Source organism: Pseudopodoces humilis, chromosome 4 (genome assembly GCF_049639895.1).
Source record: "Pseudopodoces humilis isolate 2021_Gansu_Grassland_sample_001 chromosome 4, ASM4963989v1, whole genome shotgun sequence".
NCBI lineage: Eukaryota > Metazoa > Chordata > Aves > Passeriformes > Paridae > Pseudopodoces > Pseudopodoces humilis.
This window is the reverse complement of record NC_142203.1, coordinates 58,975,607-59,000,953: the sequence shown is the minus strand read 5'-3', so window position 1 is coordinate 59,000,953 and position 25,347 is coordinate 58,975,607. Positions and strand designations below refer to the sequence as shown.

Here is a 25,347-nt window from a genome sequence, read left to right as displayed (position 1 = left end):
AGAAGTTAGTCTATTTAAAGAATAAATTGAGAATTTCAACACTTATCTGGAACTGGAAGCTCAAATGTCCTATTACAACACAGAAGTTCCAGTAACTCATGTCTTTGTAAACAGTTAAAATATTGGTCTCCTTTAATTTTTTTTAATTTTTTTTTTTTTATTTTTGTGAGCTAGTGGCACTGCCAAATATTCAAGATCTATTCTGTTCGTTTTTTTTTTCCTGATTAAACTAGGGACTGGCTCCTTCTGCTTTTATTCTAAATTTAAATAGCCATGGCACAGTAGCACATGTGAGCTGTGGGGAAAACATTGCAAATTTCATAAAGAGATTATGAAAGAACTCTATGCAAAACTCAGTGGCAATTCACCAGCATGTAGATGATGGGACGTGCTGTGTATTGTTAATCTGCAGCAGAGAGGTTGATCACCATTTTATTTAGTGTTTGTATTTATATGAATTTATTACACAGGTCATAGCATAGAAACATAGAACCCTCAAAAGGTCACCTAGTCCAGTCTTTCATGGAGAAGAGAGCCTAGATTTGGTAAAAAAAGGTATTAAATGGTTAAAAATAAATTGAAGGATTGGATATGCAAAATAATTTTATTATAGTTATTATTTTTAATTTTTTCCTTGATTCCCAGAATTCTCTGTGGGCTATATAAAATAGTACCAGTATTGGCAACAGACTTTTTAAAAAGCAGATGTAAGCAAAGTCTAGCTCAGAAATCCATTATTCTAACTCAATAAAATGCATTAAAACATTGCTAGATGTAAGTGGCTTCTATGTTCTTTATCTATAGGTTGAATAACCAGCTTATTACTAATCTATGGGAGTCCGATTCAGTGCTCATTGCTGCCAGGAGTCAGTGCCACTGTTCTCTTCATGCAAAAATTCTAACCTGTAGGTTCTGGAGAAAAGTCTTGTGTTTATCTGTGGAAGACATAAGTCTCCTTCAATGTCTGTCTGCATACCTAAGGCCATAGACGAGAGAGGACATTCACTAGGTGAAGACAGTCAAGAGATAAGAAGCCTTTCCTGAAAGGTGGAAACAGTCTTCAGCCATTGGACTGTCCAGGCTTTGATCTCTTTCATGTCCTGCCTGGATCAGAGCTGTGTCTGTGAGGTTACCATATAAAATGGTGACTGACACCACAACCATCACAAAACTGAGTTTTTTGTGAGAAAAGTGGCAGTAGCTGCAGTATTTTGTGCTGATCTCAATACTGTCAGCACGTGAAAAGCTGTTGTTACGGGAAACTCCTTGGGGTTTAATTACCTGCATTCCTGGTTTGTGATTTCCAAATATATTTACAATAACAAGAAGGATGCTTGACCTAGACAGTAGGGGCAAGTTTTACACAGGTATAATTACATCACTAGGAGAAGTATTAAAAATGGTAAAGTGGGCACATATGTTGTTAGCCAGGCAAGAAAGGTCTGGATTTGAATGACATTTGAATTCACTCTGATACATGTCCACACAGCAGTGGTACAACTGAAGAGATATTTGATAGTCCCTGGGTTTTAGGAGAGAGGTCACGATCATGTATCTATGTGATGCAGCTACAAAAAATAAAATTAAAAAAATAAAATAAAAAAAAAGAGGGGTAATAGCAAATACTGAAGTATTAATTAAATTACCACAAAGCACATGAACATGTATTTGAATATCCAACTACATATTAGCTATATCCACAGCTCTTATTGAATGTGGAGAATTTGTTCAAATAAAACCACCTTTTTTGTGTTCAGCTATGCATTGTGTACGTATACATTACATATGTTAATGTAATTTATAGACTGCCTTCTGGCAGCATTCAGCAGGGGCTGGAGAGAGCATACAACTCACAATTAGATCACTTTCAGAGCACCACTTCATATGACTCATATTGTACACATTTTCACAGAAAATGTGAATCATAATTATAGTATTGCTCTTTATTTGCAGTAGTTGCCATACTGTGCTTCCTGTTTTCCAGGGGTGTGCCCAGCTCTGGCTCTAAGCAGTTCAGTGTGATGCTGTCAGAGGTGGTAACAGGGCACTTCACAGCGGGTGATTATGGGAGGTCAATGACTAACTGCAAGCAGTATAGCAGAAGGGTATAGCAAAAAACTCAGGTGGGATAGGGCTAAAGGCAGAGCTAAGGAAGCTGCCTCATGCACAGTACAAGCAGACACAGAAAGAAGGAGATGGGAGCAGAGTAGTATGCACGAGGGAGTGGATGCAGTGCAGTGTCTGGTAAACAGAAGCTGGCTATGCTCTGATGATGTGCAAGGCACAGCTCTTCTCTCAGTGCAGTGATGTGTGGTGAACAGCCAGAGTGAGCATCCAGCTGGCTATACCCAAACTGACAAATGCTGCATTGTCACATGTGAGCAGTGGCTGCCAGCTGGGTCAATAGGTACTGAAAATGAAGAGGGTAACTTCCAGCAGGCCTGAAGGTCTAAGATGCTGCACTGGAGCTGAACCAGAAAGCCTCAGCAGTAAGATTTTTACAGACTCCCCTTCTGCTGATAGGTCTTGAATTCATTCTGCAACGCATCCTCACTACTGCGGCTGGCAATTACTTTCTGAAGATACCAATATTCATGCTAAATTTTCAATTTTCAGCAATTTGGGTAAATGGTTCTTTTGATTTTCATTGAAACACATGAGAATCCCCCTAAAAATATGCAGCATTTATGATCCTTCTTCCTACTTTAAAAAAAAGCTGTTTGAATGTGATAGGTTTTTAATTGGAAAAGATGTCATGATTGATTCTTAAAAACTTTGAAATGTAATATAATCTAATCTTAATCTAAATTTTTGGTGAAGTTATAGATTGAATTGATATAGAGTGCATTTTTATATACTAAATGTCAGAGGACAGTATCTATGCTGTTGTGTCCTAATGACACAGATTCAATTTAAAGTTATTTTCTATGTGGTAGATAAAGTACAAAACACAGGGTAATACAAGATACTGATTAGAAGAGTTTATATTTACAGAAGTAAACACATTTAACTGTATCTTTCATAAAATCCAGTCCTTATCCCTACATCAATTAATTTTTAATAATACTAGAATTTTTTTGTACTAATGAAATACCCATTATGCATCTCTAAGAATTAATATAAGTAATATAATAGTGTGAGGCATCCTTTTTCTTTCCTGCCATCAGGCATTGTGTCGCAAAGTCTTTATGATGAAAGACATAGAATGACACTATACAGCAGATTTTATTGTTTTAATGGGAAATGAATGTTATACTAAGGTTATAGTCACTTCTGAAAAAGAAAATTGGAAGAAAAGAGAAAAACTGGAACAGTTAAAAGAGGACTTGGATTTAATATTCTATGTCACTCTACATGGATAATTCTTTCAAGATATTCCGTGCTTCAAACATTCCACCTGGATGCAGTTTGCCTCTTTCTTTGTTCTGTGCAGATGAACAGGTTATAAATGCACAAAGGAGCTTTAAGAGTCAAAGAGAAGACAGAGGGGGAAACATAGCATGTTTAAAATGCAAAGTATAGGAGTTGTATTGGGCACTGAGAAAGAAAAAATGCAGCCCAAAGATATTTTTCTAGCTTTAGTCTTCAGCATTTTGTTATACAAATTAAAGAACAAAATACAGAACAAACCAACCTCCAAACAATTCTGAACTTTGTAAATTAAGTTAGATTAGTTAGTTAATGAGGTTTTAATAAGAGACCATGATGGAGTATGAATGATCTTATGTCATCAGTCAGGACTCAGGTTCATTTATTGTCACTAGTACATCACGATCTCAGCCCCTTGCTCACGCTTCCTGCCACACTTCAGTCAGTTCAGACTTCACTAGCCCTGATCATGCTGCCCGGATCCTGGGGTGATGGTCAGCAGAGAAGAGAGCTATCTGTTTAGGTGTCATAGGTTGAAACATCTTAAACACTGAATTTCTGCCCTATATGCTTTCTTTGGTAAGATTTAGTCTAAATTATCCTATAAAAAATGGAATTGACATTTTTGTGCTTGAATCTGTATACAGGTTTTTTTTAAAGGAGGGTTTATATATAATGTATAGTTATATATAATAGATTTGTTACTAAACTCTTTTGTGGTACACATTATTGAAATGGATTTCATGGGTTATTTTCAGCAGTGTTTCCAAAGACTTGTTAATTCACAAGATGTTCTGATAAAATACAGGGTGACTCTGATGTTCCAGTTTTATTTTTGATAAGCATACGGCAAGTCTAATAAAAGATTTGAGGGCAGAGAGTAATTTTTGTAGTTGGTAATTTTGCTCCAAGTTCAGTTAAATTGTTCTGTGAGATCAAGATCCTTCTTGCATGTATGAAGTGACTAAATTGTATTTTGTTTGAATTTGTGATTTGAAAGTATTAATTAGTATTAATTAGTTATTGATTGAATCTACTATATCTTCTGTATATTACATAATAAAGTACATACACTTTATTCTGCAGCATCCATGCTGGAACCACCTGAACCTGTCCAATCTTCTTGAACACCTAATGATGAATTACAGACCTGTCCTCATTCACAGTTTTGAAGGCTTAGTACTTAAAGTAATCAGGAGCTCCTGTACATTAGAGAATTTTGGTTTCATAATGTATACTTCCTGCAGCTTCCAGTAACTTTGATGGTACCTGGTATCAAAGAAAATGTGACATGAAACTAAAAAATTGTAGTACATCCATCTTAGACAAAACCATATGTCTCAAAGATCACATTTGTGTCACATTGAAGATTAAAAGGGAAAAAAATAATGTGCTCCTTATATTAATTTGTTGCCTCTGCTCATCAGTAAATGTGACTGTGAAATCCAAAGCAGTTAGGTTTAGGAAAACTAATAACTTCTGTTTGAGCTGTGTATGCTGTAGGCTGAACCACAGACCCATGGGAGCCTCTATGGAGCCCCCTATTAAACAGCCCTGGCAAATTATCTTCAAAGCAGCAATCTTTAAGCATGGTTACATGTGAAATGAGCAGATTTTTTTCCCCCACCACAGTATAGTAGAAACTATATATTAGGAAAAGGCCCCTACCCTCCTTTCTGGGATTGTTTCTCACTTTGATCTTTATTCAAAGTCTCCCCTTTGGCTGTCAGTCTGCCTTTTCAGTCACAGAAGCATTTTGTCAGCTGATGGATGATAATTCAGTTATGTCTGCACAATGAAATAACACGTCCCACAATTTAATCAAATTGGGGTAGAAAAAAATCTCCAGGTTTTATCTAGGATCAAAGAACACGTGGTTTAATGTCTAATAATGCAATTTCCAGTTAATATGCTGGTCAGTGCTATATTCAATGAACATATTACTGGACATTCTATTCAGGTTGCAACAAAGAAAGAGTTTGCATCAAGGAAAAATACAAGTCCACCCAAAAAAGGTGTCTTTTACAGTGAAATAAGCCTGGAGAGACATTGTTAAGGAACCTGGATTGTGTTCTCTGCAGTGTACTTAAAAGCTGCTCAATCAGGGGATTTACTGACATGGCTTTTCAAATAATTTAGTCTAATCTGTATTTGAAAAAGATTCATTTAATTTGCTATAATTTACATTTAACTTTGTATTTGATTTTCTTTGGTAAATAATATATGAATCCAAAATAATTCCAGTATTTTAGTATGCTTGCAGATCTGATTCACTCTCCTGAATTTAGCTCTCCTGTTAGGTAATTCCTCTCTTTGTTTATAATTAATGAAATGCAAATGTATAAAGTAACAATTATGGTGAAGTATATTTCCTTCTCCTCGTGCTTTGAGGAGGTCAGTAAGAATTCTGGGACTGTAGGCACAAATCTGCAATATGAAGAGATTTCTTTCTTCTTCCCCAATATAAAGGCATAATACATAGGGCAACTTTACAAAAAAACCACATCTCTTTATATCACAATAGGAGTAGTGGAATATGTATGATTTGTATTATACACATTTGGTCATATTATACACATATATACTTACAAATTGCTGTTTGTACACAGCAACACTCACCTTTGGGCCTATATTGTTAACAAATTAGGAAACCCTACTACTACTTCTACTACTACTACTGCTATTCTAAAATCACTTATTATGTGAGAGCTGTAAGAGTTATTCTTGGGAAGAATGGGATAGAGGTGTAGTAGAATATGGTGGCTTTCAGAAAGGTGTCCTTAAATTTTGCTGATTTTTTAAATTACAGAACAAATATCACAATGTGGATATTAAAGCAGAATTCTTGTGATCAGACATCCACTACTGCAGTGTAGTCAGTGGTGCACTGTAGGCAGCAAAGCCCTTTGATATTTATATACTCTCAGTTTGCTTTTAGGATGTTCTTTGGCTGTATATAAGCCCAATGTCTGGTTTTGAAGTAGCTAGTGCTTTAATGTAGCTCTGATTATAATTATACTTACTACAGATTTCACAGCTGGTCATTTTTCTCCTTCCATTAGACAGTAATTTCCTATTCCTTTATGTTGCATTAAGACAGAATAATTCTGATTTCTGAAAGAACACCTGTCATTCAAAAATCACAGCTGAAGAATAACACTAATTATAAATCATCATATATGATCTAAATCCTACCTCTAGAGGTTATTTATACCAGCACATTTTATTTTATTGAAATATTTGCATTCCAAAATTCAAATATACTATCATAATAATTCTGCCTGATAATAAATATGAGAATTATAGAATATTTAGGAAGGAAACTCTGCATTTCACTCAGGTCTTCTACCCTGACAAGTCTAAATCTCCTCATTGTTTTGATTTGGTATTTGATTTGAACTCTTGCGATGACATTGCAGTTTCAGTATGAATAGGACTCAACCCCTTTACTTATATCAGCATAAATGGTTTTGGATTTTTCTAAAAGCTTAATTCATTCCGTACTAAGGATCCGGTTTTTCTGTCTTTAAATATACATTTTGTTACCAAAAATGAAATTAAGAATGGATATGATGTAACTATGTATCTACAAAAGTAAGGACACTTTTTTCTCTAATTGTGTTCTGCTTGAAAATTTCACGTTAATTGATTCCATAATTAACTGTTTCACTTGCTTAAAAAATAAGGCAAAGGAAGATAAGATTAGCACTGTGAAATTAAAACCACTGTGAGTTCCTCAGAAAACTGAGAGATCTATCTGCTTGGATTCTAAAATTGTAATTTGTAATTGATCTCTAATTTTTGGGTAAAACATTAGAAGTGAGTCATCAAAATAATTGCATAAATTCTCAGGTGTAAAGTGACACAGCATCTCAGGCCTTTGTGGATGTTGTGCTTCATAAGCCTGTAAATATAAGCCCAAAACCAGACTGGGATAGCCATGTTTTCCATATGCAACATGGAAATGTTTTTATGATTCTGCTACTCTCTGTCTACAGTCTATGCCCTATTTCTGGAGAGAGTTATTATAAGGTTTTGGCTAGTAATTCCTTGATGCACTTTGATCCAATTACCTGCTGTAATGAAATTTTTCACACACACGTAAACTTTAGCAAAAGTTGATTTGAGTAGTCCAGCATTTCACAGTGAAATAAGCTTGTATAAAAAATTCCAAGTGCTAGTATTATTTCTTCACTTAATTTAGCAGTAACATAATGAACTTTTTATATGATCTTTTTCTTTCCATAGGGTCTTATTATTTACTGCCTGAGTCACAGCAAACTATTATTCATATGTAAAAGGTAAAAATGTTCATCACTTATAAAGAATTAGCAGCTTCGCATTTTTTTCTGAAGTTCTAAATGCAAAATATTAATTTTATAAGTTTGTATAACCCTCACCTCTGTTTTTTTACCTATGTCTAAAAAATTAGATTTTCTTAGAAATCCAAGGAGAAATGTTTGCTCATCTAATATTTGATTCCAGAATGTGATTACTGTTCTAGTCATCATCCAGCAAAGCACGTGAAACTTGAATTCCTTATAAAAGTTACTTCTCTTCATCAAGATTTCTGCAAATGTCTCTTTATCAAAGTGCATAAGCCTGCCTATGCATTTGTGACATACATTTTTGTTTGTGACATACTTTTTTTGTTAAGAATCGGTCTATATTCTCTTGCCAGGTTCCATAGACACTTCTAAAACTTCAAAGGCTATTCCTTGAAGTGTAGAGATCTTGCTGCTGTTTTGTTTGCCTGGTGCTTTTTGAAATATAAATATAGGAGGAAAATTTCCTAGTTAATAACCTTTGTACCTTTGATACCTCTTCTTTACTTCACTTATTGCTCTGTTTATTGAAGAAACTCTTGAGTATTTCTTTCTCCTAGAGATGAGGTCCATACCCCCAAACCTGTTGGTGTTTAAGAGTCATTTGGACAATGCTCATAAAATATGCTGTAGATTATAGTCAGCCCTGAAGTGGTCAGACAGTTGGACAGTCTCTTCCAACTGAAATTTTCATGGGACAGTCCCTTCTGAATGAAATTCCTTTTGCCTTTGCCTTTTTCTTTCCCCTTTCCCTTTCCTTTCCTTCCATTCCTAGGCTTGGCAGTTATGCTTTCTGAAAAGACTGTGTGTTTTCTCCAAAGTTTGATTTTAAAATTACAAAGTCATTAGAAAATTGCTAAGTATGCTTATGCATATGCTAGGCACACAGCTCTCAAACAGTCTGACCTAAAAGAAAAAGAGAGACCAAGGGCCAAATTAAACAGCAATTTAGATGGTATCTGATTTAATTAAGCCACTTTATGCCAGAATTCCCTACAAAGAGAATGCAAATGTAAGGGTACTGTACTTGAAATAATGCAAGATTCATCGATTAATCACACCTGACATATTTAACTTCTTTTTTACAACTCACTCTTTAATAATTTAGGGTTTAACAAACATGACTGGTGGGCGTGCATTAAACACTGTCAGCTGCTGACATGTTTTCATGCTAAATAACTATTTTCTTGTTAGAATAACCTGTGCGGTCTTCAATTACATGTCTTTCATAAAATACCAGGACAACAGAGAAGTGTTCTAAGCATGACCCTTTGATATGCAGCCATAGTTCAGAGGTATTTATTGACAAGCAAGAGAACACATTGTTCTTTTGTTTCGGATGAAAATAACATACTTTTGGACAAAACCCCACTCTCACATAGTGTAGTAGATTAAATTGTTGGTTCTATTTGGCATCTTTAAACTTCGTTTCCTTAGTGAAGATTTTAGGAGTGCTTATAGTGTATCAAAGAATTCCATCTTGCTTTGATGAGACTTTTTTATTGTGACTTCAATCTAGTTTCCCCAAATTAATAGATAATTCTAGCAGCATATTGATAACACAAGTATCTTTTTTTTTAATAGAGAATGTGTCCTCTTAATTCTTCCACAAGGAAACTAACATTAAGGTTATTTTAATTAAGGGTAAGGAAAAGGTGTTTTCCAGCATGTTGCAAGATTTGGTAATTAAAGACTGGCTTTGAAAGAACTAGAAATAAGTCTAAAAGACTTGGAGCCAGATTCTTGGTCTTTCTTGAATCACCTTTGTGTCAATAACTGTCTGAAAGCCACAGTAGAGTCCTGTGCAATAAAAAAGGGATAAAAAACAAAGGGTAAACAAAAGGAGTTAAAAGTGGAAGAGAGAGATTGGTGGAGACTGTTCTGAAAATACACCTCTCAATAGCTCTGTGTCAGTGGAGGGAACAGTCCTAGGAAATACATGAAAGAACTCTTGGTAGAGAGAGAATGGTGCATTCTGTGCTTTTGATACATCACTGGTGAAGTTCTCCAGAAAATACTAAGTGCTTTTTCAGCTGAGCCTTAGAATATAAAATACCTGCCTAAGGTGTGATGAATGGAGAACTTCCAGGATTTCCTTAGGAATCTTTATGCCTGCCCCAGGAAACACTGGTGCCACAGACATAGAAAGAGCATACAGAAGTTACCTATAGATCCTCCTACAAGGAATCTTCCAGACAGCTCTAAAGCAGCATTTTGTTGCCAAGGTAGAAAGAAACTGTTGTAGTGCTGACCACATTGTAGTGCAGTACTTTTATTCAGCATGTGTTCTAAAGCACAAAGCTTTCTCTTTTACCAGCCCTCATATAAGTTCTGGATGGGATTGGTGATGATGGATCTGCCATGCCTGAGCCCTTCCAGAAATACTACATTATAGTTTCTTACTTAAAGTAGGTAAAATGTATCTGGTTCTGTGTTGCAAGTTGTCTTCTTTTTTTTTTTAATACATTTTAAATTAAAAAAAATGGGAAAAGTACAAGTTCATAGTAATTCCAGTGAGCCTTTAAATATGTTTTTTAAGCTTAATATTCTGACTAGAAGTGCATTCATTTATTCCTGTGGAGATTTGGAAGGTTATTAATATTTAATAGGAATGTTTCTGTAATTTTTTCCAAATGAGAGAAATTTCACTGCAGATTTAAACACAGAGGTTTATCACAGGAAAAAGTAGAGGTGGGGAGAGATTTTCTGGCAAGAGTGCTTGGTTTACAGTTTTAAAATATCTTTTTCACTATGAGGTCATTTTTCTCATTGAGTTAGAGTGTTATAATACTGTAATTCTAAAAAAGGCCCAGAACAAAATGTGCTAAGCTCACTGTTGTCATGAGGAAAGAGTTATTTTCATAGCTCTCATTAGCCAAGAGGTACTGTTAGCTAATCACTGGACAAAGATTTGCATAATATTGTAATATGATGGCACTATTATGCAAATTTTTTAGTGAAATGAGCCACTAAGATAGAGCTGTTATCAAAATGGCTGGTAAAACTTTTTTTTTATCTGTGGATCCCAATTCATCCTGAATAACAAAGGTAAGTTAATTAAATATAAGTAATGAATATTAATAGAGAAAGCTGTTAGAGATGCAGAATAGGAATGAATAACAAGGGGAAGAGAAAGATGAAAGGTTATTTTGTGAACAAAAAGTTCTAGAGAGAAGCAGTTAATGAAAAATATTTATATCATCAAAGTACAGAAACGAGAAGAGGTGTGTACTCTGGCGTTCCACTATCCCTCAACATTGTTCTTTGTTTATATGATAGTAGTCAACTTGACTCTAAGTCTCTTAACTTCTAATATAGATCAGTGTTTCTTTCTGCTTGCTGCTAAATGAACGGCATCTATGCCTCTGCCTGTTTCATCTGTGGATGAAACAGCTCTACTTCTTATTTTCCTAATAGGAATAGGCATAGCTCTCATGGCATTAGGAACGACCTTTCCAAAATACACTCATCCCACTAGTGATGGGTAGTGTTTAGTGTCCAAATTACCAAGTACACTTCTGGAGTTTAAGGACACTTTCTCTCAAGTCTGGAGGTTGTCTGCAGCTAAGTATGTGATTTCTAATACTACTGTTCCTTGTAATGTTTTCATAGATGTTTATTCCTCTTTTTGTTGAAATGCAGGCTGTTCTGATCCTCTCAAGCTTTTCCAGAATTCAGTGCCAGATTTCAGCATTCTGAAATTATTTTGGTTTTAGTGAAAAAATTATTGGTAATACATTAATTTTGGTCTCTATTAAAAGGTTTTTTTTGGTTTTTTTTTCTCCATTATGCACCAGGACACATTTTGGTCCCTAAATATAAAACTTGAAAAGAAGGAAAAAAAGCCCATTGCTGTTCTTGTATGATCTCAGGACTGGGAGCAGAAGCTTTAAAAAACAAGAAATGACAAAACTAAGAATACTGGTTTTTTCAGGTGCTGCTTCCCATATGGTACTAAGTGCCTTTAAAACAAAGATACTTGTCACAGATTTTATAGAACTATTGTATATTGTATAGAACTATTTTTTTCAGAATGGGTCTCTCGTTGTTTCATTATTTTTATGAAAAATGTGAAAAAATTTTTACAGTCTGATTTACAAATATTACAAAATAATGCACATAGAAAGTTATTATCTCATTTTTTTCTGTAGATTTAGTGACAAGCTGCACTCCAAAATTCATTTGCCATTTAATGTGACTCCCAAAATATACTTGCAATCAATCCTACATGAAGTGAAAATTAGATTTTATAAATTCATTATTTCCACTATGTGGTTTTGGTAGCAGTATATAACCTTGGATGCTGTAACACTTAATAAAACAGAAAAAAAAAGATCTTGAAAGCAAAACCTGAGCCTTTCCAGAAAGAAATTATTCTAAAGATTTAACATGAAATTTAGTTAAAATGTAAAGGACTAATTTAATTTGTTGTACTTTTGAGGATAATGCCAACTTCTACTGATCCAACATGTGTCCAAAGATTGGGGAAGAAGGACAAGAGGAACTGATCCTCACATCCAGCAAATTAAGACAGATGACAGTAAAAATGAAGACAGGACAAGGAGAAAGTTATAGCCTGTGGTGGGAAAAGAGAGGGGAATGCACTGAAATGGCAACAGGGCTCAAAAATTGAGGCCAGAACTGATGGCAACTCTGGTCAAGTTCCACTGGACTAGAAACAAGACAGTGCTACCTGCTTTCCTAAATTTTGTGCTTTAGGAAGGCATGATGGCTGAACTGCAGAGAATGGACATATTATGTGAGTCTTAAAAATAAAAGGGAGACAAGAAAGAACAGGAAAGGAGAAGAGCAGATAATTGTAAATTACATTAAATTCAGGGGCAATGAGCAGCTTCATAGATGGAGTGAGAGAAGGTTAATCTGGCAGTAAAATACTTTTCCATTGGCAGCCCGGACCTTTCTAGGAGCCAGTGTCTCAGTGCAGGCTCTACTGTAACTTTGTCCAGCCAGGACAGCCCCTCCAAGCCCCTTTTTGCTGGCCACGTTTGGAATAATGCCTCTTCCCACTGCCCTAACCCCAGATATTTCCAGCTAGCCCTGCCATGTTCCTGCATTTCTCCTGTTTGAGGAAGAAATTGGCAGCTCTGATTTTGAGGTGAATTCTAAGGACTAGCACATAAGGTTAGAAGGTGTGTATTGGCAAGCTCAGTAGCTGGCTTTTCCAAATGCCTACATACGTGTATGTATATTATGTGCATATATATATATATATATATATATACATACATATTTCTACAAACACATGTATGCATTCACAGATACACTCATATATTTATACACTTATAAATATGTATATATAAATATAAAAGACAGACTTCCAGGGAAACCAAAGCCATGAGAAATTTGGAAAGAGCTGCTGACAGAGAAGAGGTACATAAGCAAAGACTGAATTGGCAATACACTGTGTTACATCTTTTGTGCATACATTAGCTAAAATAAGTGTTTTAAACTGTGTTTTCCTTTCCTTGTTGTTAGTGCTCATCTGTCTGTGCTTCTATGTGCCTAACACTTTTTTGTTGAAAGTGCTTTTTGTTGAGAAACAGTCCTCCCAGGATAATCAGCTCCTCCTGCTCCAGCAGCCTTTTTCCCTGTCCTCTTTGTCTGTGCCCTGTCCAGTTGCTTCTGATATAAACCCACAGCTGCTCTTCTTGGGTGGTTAACAGCAGGCTTTGGGTTTTCTTCTCATCTTAAGAGGATTTTTACAGAGGTCATCTCTTAACCCCCCTTGAATAACTTCTTTGTTGTTTTGGTTTTTTTTTTTCTGTTCATTTTATGTTTGTTAGTTCTGAAGGGGGTGAATATTTGGTTTTGGGTTTTTTTTTGTTGTTTGTCAGTTGGTTGGTGGGGGGTTTATGGTTTGTCATACTTTAATTGTTATCCTTTTTTTTTTCCTGAGACCTCAGAAATACCTGAGGAGAGATCAGAAAAATTAGAGAAATACAGAGTCTCTTTGATTGAGTATATAAATAACCTCTGCATAGCAACAGCAGGAAAGAAAAAATGAAACTCATTAGGCAGCTGACGTTCTTGATTGCTTGGCCAGTTTTGTTTACCTTAACAGAAAAATTTGGCCAGCAAAATGAGGATTCACCCAACTCACATTTCTAATTTTATCTTTCTATTTGCCTTGCCTTCAAATGGTGTGGATGTGAAGCAGAGATACAAACACCATCCAAGAAATCCTCCTCTACTCTTGCCAGTTTTATGGCACATAGAACAAGCTGTATTATGATAGGAGTAAAGCTTGTGGGGAGGAAGTGGATCTCAAAAAGATATTTGTATGTTTGGCATACAGAACAGAAATACAGAGGCACAGAGTCGAGTCACTCAAGCATGCTAAAAAATAAATTTTTGTTTTTCAAGCTGAACTCTCATGACAGGCTCATTAAAAGTTCTTGCTGCCAAATGCTTTTTTGTTTTCACCTTCAGAACTGCCTATATTAACAATGAGCAACCCCCCTTGCAAGTTATTTGCTTAAAGTACTGTTTCTGTCAGTGGTGCAGTGCTAGAAGAGGATGAGGGAGGGGCACACAGCAGGTGAATTCAAATGTCTGATTTAACTCATTGCAAAAATATCGGTGTAGTCTAAGCTGGTATGGCTTGTTCTTGATTAAGTCTAGCTTAGCAGGATTTGACAGTAGGAGGGGTTTACTTCTGTAGAGTTAGATAACTGTACTTTGCAATTTAGATACTAAGTAGTATCTCTAGGATTACTATCAGAAACCTTGGTTTGTATTTTGAGACTTTCCAGCCCACTAAACTCTTAAATTCATGTGAAACATGTGATTCCTCTTAAGTCAGCTACTTCCTGTCCTCAAGTGTTTCTACTTTCACAGATGGCTGTTACCAGATTGCTATCTTCTCCAAGAGGTAGAACCAGATATTTTGCATTCTATCCATACCTTTACTATTTTTCTTTCCCTGTTTACAGATGTAGGTGCTCTCTTCAAGACCTTTACTGATCCTTAGATCACTGAAGAACATTACTCATCCTTTTAGCTATTGAATCACTCACAAAAAGCGATGATTTTTTCTAATATGAAATCATACATATCAGGATCTGGAACATGAAAATATTTGCAGATGACTAATTTCTATTTTCTGTGAAAAAATTAGTTAAGAAAAGAAGCCCAACAAAGTATACTAGAGGCATTAAAACACAAAAAAGGAAATAAGTGCAAGTATCAGTCTTCCAAATATTCAAGACTGTGGTCTAGTAGCCAGTGTGCTATGTACAGTGCTCAGAAAATTGACAATTTCTAAAGTACGGTGACCACTAAACCATATAATAATGTCATTTAATAATTAAAATCTGATGTCTACTAAAAAAGATTCACAAAAATAGGATCAGCTAACCAGAAGCTAATGGAATAACGTAGCTGTATTAAAAACTGAATTTATGCAAGTGAATGTAATATTTGTAAATACTTCTTGTAGATGCTGAGATTTTTGTGTGTAGTAGTTTTATATCTCTTTTTGTCTTTTGTGTGTGGTAGTTTTCATAAAGTATTCCCTCACCCTCATTCATTCCCCTCTACATTTCCACTCGTTTAATGAAAAATCATCTGCTCTTACCAGACATTAGCTACTTGAATGAGGAAGTTGCCAGCATGATCTATGTGTCTTGTTTTCTGTTCAGCAAAGATAAAAATTAACTGCCTTGCTTAAAATGCCAGTCAGTAATAGGCCAAAATTTATTATTCTTCAGCCTTATTTTGTTTAGTTTGCTTAGAAATAAACATCAGGCAGTACAAATACACGTATATTTTAGAATTTAAATCTAAGAAGACAGATTAATTCTGTGGTCTTGACAAGTAGACAAAGATAACATAGCATGAGACAGTAGCCCTACCTGAACTGGAAAAGTTTTACTTCCATACAAGTATGTAACAGTACCTGAGGATACAATCATAGTGATGTACAACTATAAATATGATAAAATATGTAAATCAGTGATTTTCTGCTTAGTTCTTCCATAAGAATAAAAGCTAATAAACAGAAAAACCATGTACACTGTTGTATTATCCATTTCAAATAAACAAAATGAGTGTAATAAAATATAATATTTAATATTAAAGTATCTGATTTTACCAGTGTGCTATCTTTCCTGTCAAAAGGTATTTAAGTTCCTTAATGGCCACATGAAAGGACCTGTTAGGGCACTTATGAAGATATTCTTGTCTGCATACAAAGAACATGCTAATGAATGTGTGGAACACAGAAGTTTTGACATATTGGTTCTTTATATTTGGGTTAATTTCCTACATAATCATAAACACTTTACTGCATAACTTTTGCATTAGGCCTATTAAATTTTTAATTGATTTCTCATAGCAAGTAATTATAAAATAATACCAAGAGGAATGTGATTATCTATATTTGGAACTAATGTAATGGTCATCAGTTTATGTCATGTATACTGACATATCACTTTAGAAAACCTTTTTTATCATCCTATTAACATAGCATTAGCTATGACTTTAGAATTATGAATTAGAATTTGAGAACACCTCCAAATACCTGGTTCCTTCCCTAACTGACACAAATCCATTGCTTGGGTCTAGACAAACGTTTTCTGTCCCAAAATCAGTGTTTGGATCTTTATCTGCAGTTTTCTGCTCCTTTGTGTAAAATTATTTAAGAACTTTCATTTTGATTTTGATCCTTTGAACTTATTTTTTATTTTCATTCTTTATTTTTATAATCAAGAGTTCCTAAGCCCACCCTATGTGGCTTTACACTGCACAGAAAATAGTTGGTGTCTTGGACAGAAAGCATCATTGACTAATGGCTTTATTGCTAGGGCTTTTCACTCTTATCTGCAGGTGGGCTTCAGTGGAAACCCCTCAGAGCAAAATAAGATTGTCTTCAGTAAGAGTGGCCTCCTGCTTGTCACACTATGATACATACTAATCAAACATGTCTTTAACTAAAAACCAAGCAGATAGACTGGTAAAATTTGTTTCAAAATTCTTTCTCTTCTGTACAGGCTGAATGCTTGCTGTGGGCCATATTTTACTTCTGTCTCTCGGAGATATTTTGTCCAATAATAAATCAAATAAATGAAACCAACAACAACAAGACCCCCCACAAAACCAAACATGAAACCAACAAACAAAAAAAAAATGAAAGTAAAGCTTTTTTTCACCAATGAAATATGCACAGGCTTAGTGCACATCTTAATATCTCAATATCTTAATATTGAGGCACACCAGAAAATCTGGGAGCAGTTTTCCAAATTCCAGACCGCAGCTGGCAGAGGCTCAGCCAGTTCAAAGCATAAGCAGAAGAAGTTTAGGTCTGTCTGGCCTTTCCCACAAGGACGTAACCTAACTTCATATGAGACCTGCTATAGTTTAACCACTTTAGCTTTCCGTCCTGAATCACTGAAACTACATCAAAGCAGCAGCTACTGTAATCCAGGATGAACAGGAATCATATATTCCACCTAATGTTGTTAGTTTCAGTAATGACTTTTGTTCCAGTGTGACTTTATGATGTTTGTATCCCCAGCTGTCTGTTCTGTTTATGCTGGATGTTAAGTTCTGCACCTTCAAGACTGGTTCTGAGAGCAAAGACGGGGAAGAAGAAGCTGCAGTTTGTGTTCTGACACAGCACACACTGCCCCACATGCTGCTCTGCACTGCTCTCTCTGCAGCATGGACAGACAGAGGGACAGAGCTCTCCTTTGCTTTTAGTTTTTACCTAGCTGAGGCAGAGAAGCTCCCTGGACTGTGTTTTTTCCTTGAATCTGTTTAAACCTGCTCTGGACTGAAAACCCAGAAAAGCCCTGGGAGCTCACACCTGTGTCTCACAGGGCCTGGGCTTTGGCACTTTCCAGCCCTGGAGAGACTGAGCAAGCTGAGCTACCCCATGACAAGGACCTTCTGGATTTGCCATCTTCTCCAACAGCGAAAGGTTTTATTTTTTAATATTATTCATTTCTTATGCTTGTAGATACTTTGCTTGCTAAATAAACAGTTTTTTCCACTTTTTTCCAAGGAAATATTTTCTTGAACCAGTTTTCAGGGGGACCTGAATTTGCTTTCTGGAGGGGATTCAGTGGTTTTCTCACAAATTTGCCCTAAATCAGGACAAATACATTTGTTGGAACCCAATGTGGAGCTCAACAAAGTGGAGAAAACTATTTATTTAACAATCAAAGTATCTACAAGCATAAGAAATGAATAATATTTAACAATAAAACCTCCTGCTGTTCAAAGAGATGGCAAATCCAGAAAGTCCTTGTCATGGGGTAGCTCAGTTTGCTCAGTCTCTTGTCAGTCCCTCCAGAGCTGGAAAGTGCCAAAGCCCAGGCCCTGTGGGACACAGGCGTGAGCTCCCAGGGCTTTTCTGGGTTTTCAGTCCAGATTGAACAGATCCAAGAAAAAAGAAAAGCCACAAGGAACTTCTCTGCCTCAGCTAGCTAAAAACTAACAAAAAAGCAAAGGAGAGAGCTCTGTCCCTCTGTCTGTCCATGCTGCAGACTGTGAACACTGCAGAGCAGCATGCGGGGCAGTGAGTGCCACTTCTGAAAACAAACTGCAGCTTCTTTCCCCCCTTCACTCTCAGAACCAGTCCTATGCAGAACTTAACATCCAGCATAAGCAGAACAGACGATTGGGGATACCGCCATCATAAAGTCACCCCAGGACATTCCATACCTTATCCCCATATTGTCAACTTATTACCAAAACTAATATATATCCTAACTCTACAAACACATACATTAAACATATACATATATATACACATATAGACATATATACAGACAAGGGCAGTGACATTCAGTGAACAGTGATGTTTACACATAGTTCTCACCCAACAATCTGATCTCCCTGAGGTGTACATCGTGTTGTTCCATCCACGTGCAAGCTAGTCCCTGAGCAAAGTCAACTACACAGATGGGTTTGTCTGTACTCGAGGTAGAATTGATCCAGACTGTCTTCCCTAGCAAACCCCTGACATGTACCACTGGGACTTTGTCTCCATCTACAGGGGTTCAAACTGGGCAGGGCCTGCTCGGTTGGTTGGTTAACTATCCAGGTGGCCTTTGCTAGATGCTGCTCCCAACTTTTGAAAGATCCCCCACCCAATGCTTTCAAGGTAGTTTTAACAGTCCATTGTAGCTCTCCACTTTTCCAGCAGCGGGTGCATGGTAGGGGATATGGTACACCCACTCAATGCCATGTTCCCTAGCCCAGCTGTTTATAAGGTTATTCTTGAAATGAGTCCCATTGTCTGACTCGATCCTCTCAGGGGTGCCATGCCTCCAAAGGACCTGCTTTTCAAGTCCCAGGATGGTGTTACGGGCAGTGGCATGAGGCACAGGGTAAGTTTCCAATCATCCTGTGGTGGCTTCTACCATCGTGAGCACCTAGCGCTTGCCTTGGCGGGTTTGGGGCAGTGTGATGTAGTCAATCTGCCAGGCTTCTCTATACCTATATTTGGACCAACGCCCACCGTACCAGAGGGGCCTCAGCCGCTTGGCCTGCTTGATCGTGGCACACGTCTCACAGTCATGGATAACCTGGGAAATACTGTCCATGGTTAAATCCACCCCTCGGTCTCGTGCCCACTTATAGGTGGCATCTCTTCCCTGATGACCTGAGGCATTATGGGCCCATCGAGCTAGGAACAACTCTCCCTTGTGTTGCCAATCTAAGTCTATCTTTGACACCTCTATCTTTGCAGCCCGATCCACCTGCTCATTGATTTTCCTCCTCCTAAAACATATCTCACAGCAGGAAATGAGTAAGTGCACTAGTAATTTTAGCCAGTGCTAAAACCCACTACATTGTTTGGTACATTGGCCAGGAAACACAAACTGACAAACCTAAACCATTAAAACCTTGGATTTTTCCTTTTTTTTAAATCTAAAAGGGTTTTCTGTTGCAAGTAAAATCTCCTTTTCCTATTTTGTTAGATTATGAAATGAATACATATGTAAAAATGGAGGCCCACGTTCACAGGAGTTAACAGTTGAGTCCTTTTGTTTGAAGGAAGTACTTCTAGCCTAGAAACTATTTCAGAAAACATATCAAATATGTTTGTTACTGGTTAGTCTTCTTTGTGGGAAGGTAAATTAAACAGATTTATCTGTAATCTAAAGATAAAAACTAATCTATTTCCTAGCTATTAAAAAAAATTGGAAATAATTATATTACTTTTCAAAGTTTGTTAAAATTAAATATGTACAGATGACCCATTAATTATAGGATTGCACTGACGTATGTCTCCTGTAATGCTATTAATATTAATGGCTTAAAAATATTAAACAGGTATGCCAGAACATGAAATAGTTATGCATTTCCTGTATTTCAGTTATTGCTGTTGTGTCTCAGTTTTAGTGCAGACATAGGTGGTTGTATCACAGAATCAGAGAATACTTAGTGTTGGAAAGGACCCACGGAGATCATGTCATCCAAATGCCTGCCAAGCCAGAGTCACCCAGAGCAGGTGACACAGGAACACATCCAAGTGGGTGTTGAGTGTCTTCAGAGAAGGAGACTCTACAACATCCCTGGGCAGCCTGTTCCAGTGCCACCCTCAATGTAAAGTTCCTCCTCAAGCTGAGGTAGTACTTTTTGTGTTTTAGTTTATGGCCATTGTTCCTTGTCCTGTCATTGGGCACCACTGAAAAGAGTCTGGCACCGTCCTCTTGGCACCTGTCGTGAAATATTTATATTATAATTATAAAAGTATTAATGAGATTTGCTGCTAGTCTTCCCTAGACTAAACACCATCCTAGACACTGCATTAAATATATTAAAAGCTAGTTGCTATCCTGAAAAGTTGAATAGAAATAAGGAAAGCAAGGAGTAGGAGATAAGATTTATATTTCTACATTTATTGCTTTAAAGACAGTTAATTAAGATGAGGTAGAAAACTGGTTGAGGTAAGGGACTGATAGCAAATTTCTTCTTTATTGCCAGATATGATCCTTGTTTTTAAAGCACTGACATACAGTCTTTTTTTTGTCTTTTTTTTTTATTTTTTTTTCCCTGTTAGCAGAAAGGTGTGTTGATGCTTGTTGACATAAGGACCTGTGGATTAAAATCACAAGAGCAGAACAATTAGACATTGCCTTTTTGTTCAAGATATTTTCTGGCTTCAGGAACCATTCTGTTTTTGTAATGAAGGTCTTAAGGATGCTGTTTTGTTCCAGAATTTTATCCAGATTTTACTTCTGTCCCACTGGGAAGGTACAAGGCAGGAGCAGAAGAGGAAGTTCTTACCCAGCTCTCAGGGTGAATAAAATGAATCACTAATGAGACAGGATATGTGGACTGACAGGGGGCCAAGCTTTCTGCTGCTCTCCACTCTCCCCTCATGACAGAATTGATATGTCCCTCCTATTATGATCCAATGCAGAGTTCTCCTATTTCCAGAGCTTTCTTTCTGTAAAAGCAAAAAAAAAAGAAAAAATTGTCAATTTATGTGCAGTGTAAAAATTTTGTTTATTTTTGTTTCAGGACACAGCAGGCCAGGAGAGGTACAGAACAATTACCACAGCTTACTACCGGGGTGCAATGGGTTTCATTTTAATGTATGACATCACAAATGAAGACTCTTTCAATGCTGTGCAGGATTGGTAAGTAAAAATTGGAATTTACATTAAATAAATGCTCAGAGAGTATGTGTGGTATCACTTATCTCCTGTGACAGTGTAAATTGTTTTGGAAAACTTATTTTCAGATAAAATGCTCAGGCTTCCTCTACCTGAATATATGGTGGTGGGTGGTTTCTCAGTCAGGAAAGACAATGAATATTTAAATTTTTTTTGCATATAATTAATTGTAACCATTGTGTTTTCTGTAATTTCAGTTCATGTACATTATTGATGCTACTAAAACCAGAAACATGCTAATGTGGAGACTAATGGCTAAGATACCAGAAAGTGTTCCCATACTTTATGGAAAAAAATGTGATACCATGTTTGAGGGTCATTTTTTAATTTTTTTATCTGTAGCTGGATATACATTCTTCTGTCAGTCCTGCGAATCAAATGTTAAAATGAGCAAACTTTGTCAGAACAGCAGAACCCCTGGAATGGCTGGAACTTGTATTACCTGCTGTTACATGAATGTCCATATGTCTCCAAAAACACGGAGATAGCATTTTAATCACACATGGGTCGGTCAGCATCCAGACAATCTAAAGCTTTTTAAAATAATGCTAACATAAAAGGAAAGCCAGAGTTTCCCTCAGTGATATTTTTTACCCTTTAGGAGTTATTTTAATATACAAGAGCCTTCCAGCAGTTTTCTGAGTGTTACGAATAACATTTGTCATGTGTGTTCCACATGCTCTCTTACATGTAGTATCCACAGGACAACTGGGTTTGAAAGAGGATTTTGTTCAGGGTTTGTGTAATTTGTTCATTATATTTGTTTGGCTTTTTAAAATGTATTTTAAGATGTGTTCTGGTGTGTACTCTTCTCAGGACAGAAAAGGTCAAAAACATGTTTCAAACTTAGAAAGTAGTGATGCTGTACTGCCTGTTTTTAACAGAAATTGTTACACAGCATTAAATCATCCAAGAAAAAGAATTTTCTCTCTTTCACAGAATCACAGAATCACTAGGTTGGAAGAGACATTTATGACCATCAAATCCAACCCAGCCCTAACACCTCCACTAAACCATGGCACCGAGTGCAATCTTTTTATAAACACATCCAGGGATGGTGACTCTACCACCTCCCTGGGCAGACCATTCCAGTACTTTATCTCCCTTTCTATAAAGAACCTTTTCCTAATATCCAGCCTGTATTTCCCTTGGCACAGCTAAACACTGTGTCCCCTCATTCTGTCAGGTGCTGCCTGAGAAAGAGGAGAAAGAGACCAACCCCCACCTGACTACAGCTACCTTTCAGGAAGTTGTAGAGAGTTATAAGGTCACCTCTTAATCTCCTTTTCTCCAGGCTAAACAACCCCAGCTCCCTAACCTGTTCCTCACAGGGTTTGTGTTCCAAGCCCCTCACCAGCCTCGTTGCCTCCTCTGGACGTGCTGAACATCCTTCCTGAACTGAGGGGCCAGAACTGGACACAGAACTCCAGGTGTGGCCTCACCAGTGCCGAGTACAGGGGGAGAATGACCCCCCTGCTCCTGCTGGACACACTATTGCTGAGCCAGGCCAGGATGCCATTTGTCTTCTTGGCCACCTGGCACACTGCTGGCTCATGTTCAGCTGCTGATACCAGTATCCCCACCTGGAGTACTGGCACTGTTCAGCCATACTCTTCTACTTACTATTGTGGTAGAAGGTGTGACAGAACCCATGGAGCACTTTCCCTCTCAACACCTGGAATTTTTCTCAGTCTGTGTAAGATGAGATTCATCATTTATCACTCTGAAAATAATAACTGAAAACGTTAGCTTGACTCTGCTGCAGTGAAATAGGATCTTGGGTTGCCTAGCATGTAAGTACCAGGGATGTAGTCATTCATAGTTCTCCAGGGGAAAGGGGCAACTCCAGACTGTGTCCCATCTTTTCTCCATCAAGTTGTCTGTATGCCTGTACACCAAATTGCTCTTATGAGCGACTCCTTCAATTTTTAAGAGAATCTATAAGCTTGCATGAGTAGTATAAATTGGATAACTATCTTTGGACAGTTGGATGTGTCCGAGTAGAGTCTGTTTGATACTCCAAGAGGAAGGAACCTTTGCTCCCTGAGAGTTGTTATGACAAAGAGATGTTCTGCCCATGTTGTACAAGCTGGAAACATTGTGTAAGTACCTGCTGTTACACATTTCTGAGTACTGCTCTGTTCAACAGTGTGAAGCAGTCTCCTACCTAACAGAAGGTAGCTGGAAGTGTTAATTCATAGATGCTGCTGCAGAAGTTTAACAAAAACAGGGAATCAAGGAGTACACCAATCTTCCAGCTGAACCTGCAGATGTGACAGACAATGGCACTGCTTCCTGGCCCTGCCAGATGAAGCACTTTCTTGCTTTGCCCTGCTTTTCATTGTCCATGGGTTGATTCTGTTCTAGCACTGGGTTGATAATGCCTTATCTAGGACCAGCTGTGATCTGAAAATTTCATTGTCCCATCTTCAGGCAAACCAGATGGCATGCCATGTATTATCTCTCTTTCCTTAACACAAAGACTTCTTTTATAGCAAGTGTAAATATAAGTACTTATTATTAATTTTTCCACCTGTTTGTTTTCCAGTCTCCTAGATCTGTTATGTTTGGCACTCTTTGTCTCATGGTAAAAAGTAACTAGGCTTCATGCTAATTAAAAAGAAGAAAGTCACCGTAAAACGAAGCAAGAAAATACTTAAAAGCTATGGAGTTCTTAAATAGAGTTATTATGAAATATGATTTTTCAATCATTTTTATCTAGACGTTTTACAAAGAGTTGACAGCTTTTACAGAAATTTGGTGGAAAGATGGGATTGCAGTATTATGTGTCAAGAGCTACTGAGAAGTCATCTGCATGATGAAAGGAATGACAGATATGCTGAGTGCCTCACTTGTCAGGATAAGACATAGATTTGCCTGTTATTTGTATTTTTAATGTCATAAGCCCAGTTGCTGCTCTTCTGTTCTTCCTTTTTTTCATTACTCCCATCTCACAGCTCATAATTAATTTTGATCAGCCCTGGCTTCAATTTTGATAGTAATTGCACAGCTTGCTTCTGAATGTGAGAAAAGTTAAAGAAAACTTGCAATTACCAATGCTGCAGAAAAGCAGGCATGGCTATGTGCAGGTATGTGTCTTTCTGAAAGTTATGGGAGGAGAGATCAGGAGATTTTAAGTTCTTTTGGGGCTGAAAGTGCTTTTCTCTGTGATAAATGTGCCTCTCTAAGCAGTAGTGCCATTTCACATATATGCACAACAGGTCAAATCCAAGTTCAAATCACATCACATCAGCTTCAAGACTTGATCTAGAAACTGCACTGCAGTCAGAACAATAAATCTACAGGTACCTTTTAGGTTTGGATAAAGGACTGGTTTAAAATGTGTGTTAGGAAGATTTTTTGTATTAAAAGGTATTTCTTGCAGCCTGAAATATGACTGACATTTTTCGTTTTTTAACTACAGATATAGATGAATAATGGTTGTACCTCTAGATTCATATCTAATTCAGCATAAATCTACTCGGCTGTGAAAAATTCAGTAACAAATGTTACTATTAACATTTTACATTAAAAAATTCAGTATCCATAATTTTATCTAATTAGCACCTATATATGTAGTATGCAGCCATGATTTCAGAGAGAGTGCATTTGTGCTGAAAGTCTGTCTGCTAGCAAAAACAGCAGATAAACAGGCTTTGACTCAGCAGTTCTCCTACGGAACTCTCCTCAGAGTCTGAAGCTGCCTTTACTAAGAGGCTTTTACTTTCAGCAATGCAGCTAATGCTGCAAGATGTTTACCTTAAAATAGCTTAATGCACTTTGGTCATGCCATCCTAAAAAGGTGAAGATTTTGGGAATGGATGTATTTCCTTTAAACAGGAATCAGATGTAGGGCATAATTTTCTGCTTGCCTGGGTTTTAAAGTAGAAAAAGGGTATAACCAAATAACCAGATCTTCCCATTTAGCTGAATTCTTAAGACAGCATCCAAATGTTTCAAGAAAGTGACCTAATGGGATCTATTTTCTTTAGAAATTCCTT

At 36.9% G+C, this 25,347-nt stretch overlaps 1 protein-coding gene across 1 annotated transcript in view; it reads left to right on the top strand.

Annotated features, from left to right (window-relative positions):
* The window catches only part of RAB3C (RAB3C, member RAS oncogene family), a 129,053-nt gene that overhangs the window by 44,295 nt on the left and 59,411 nt on the right, over positions 1-25,347 (top strand). Inside the window, exon 3 of the mRNA XM_005532651.2 lies at positions 21,192-21,310. Coding sequence (XP_005532708.2) covers positions 21,192-21,310 — 119 coding nt within the window. The remainder of the gene's footprint in view (positions 1-21,191; positions 21,311-25,347) is intronic.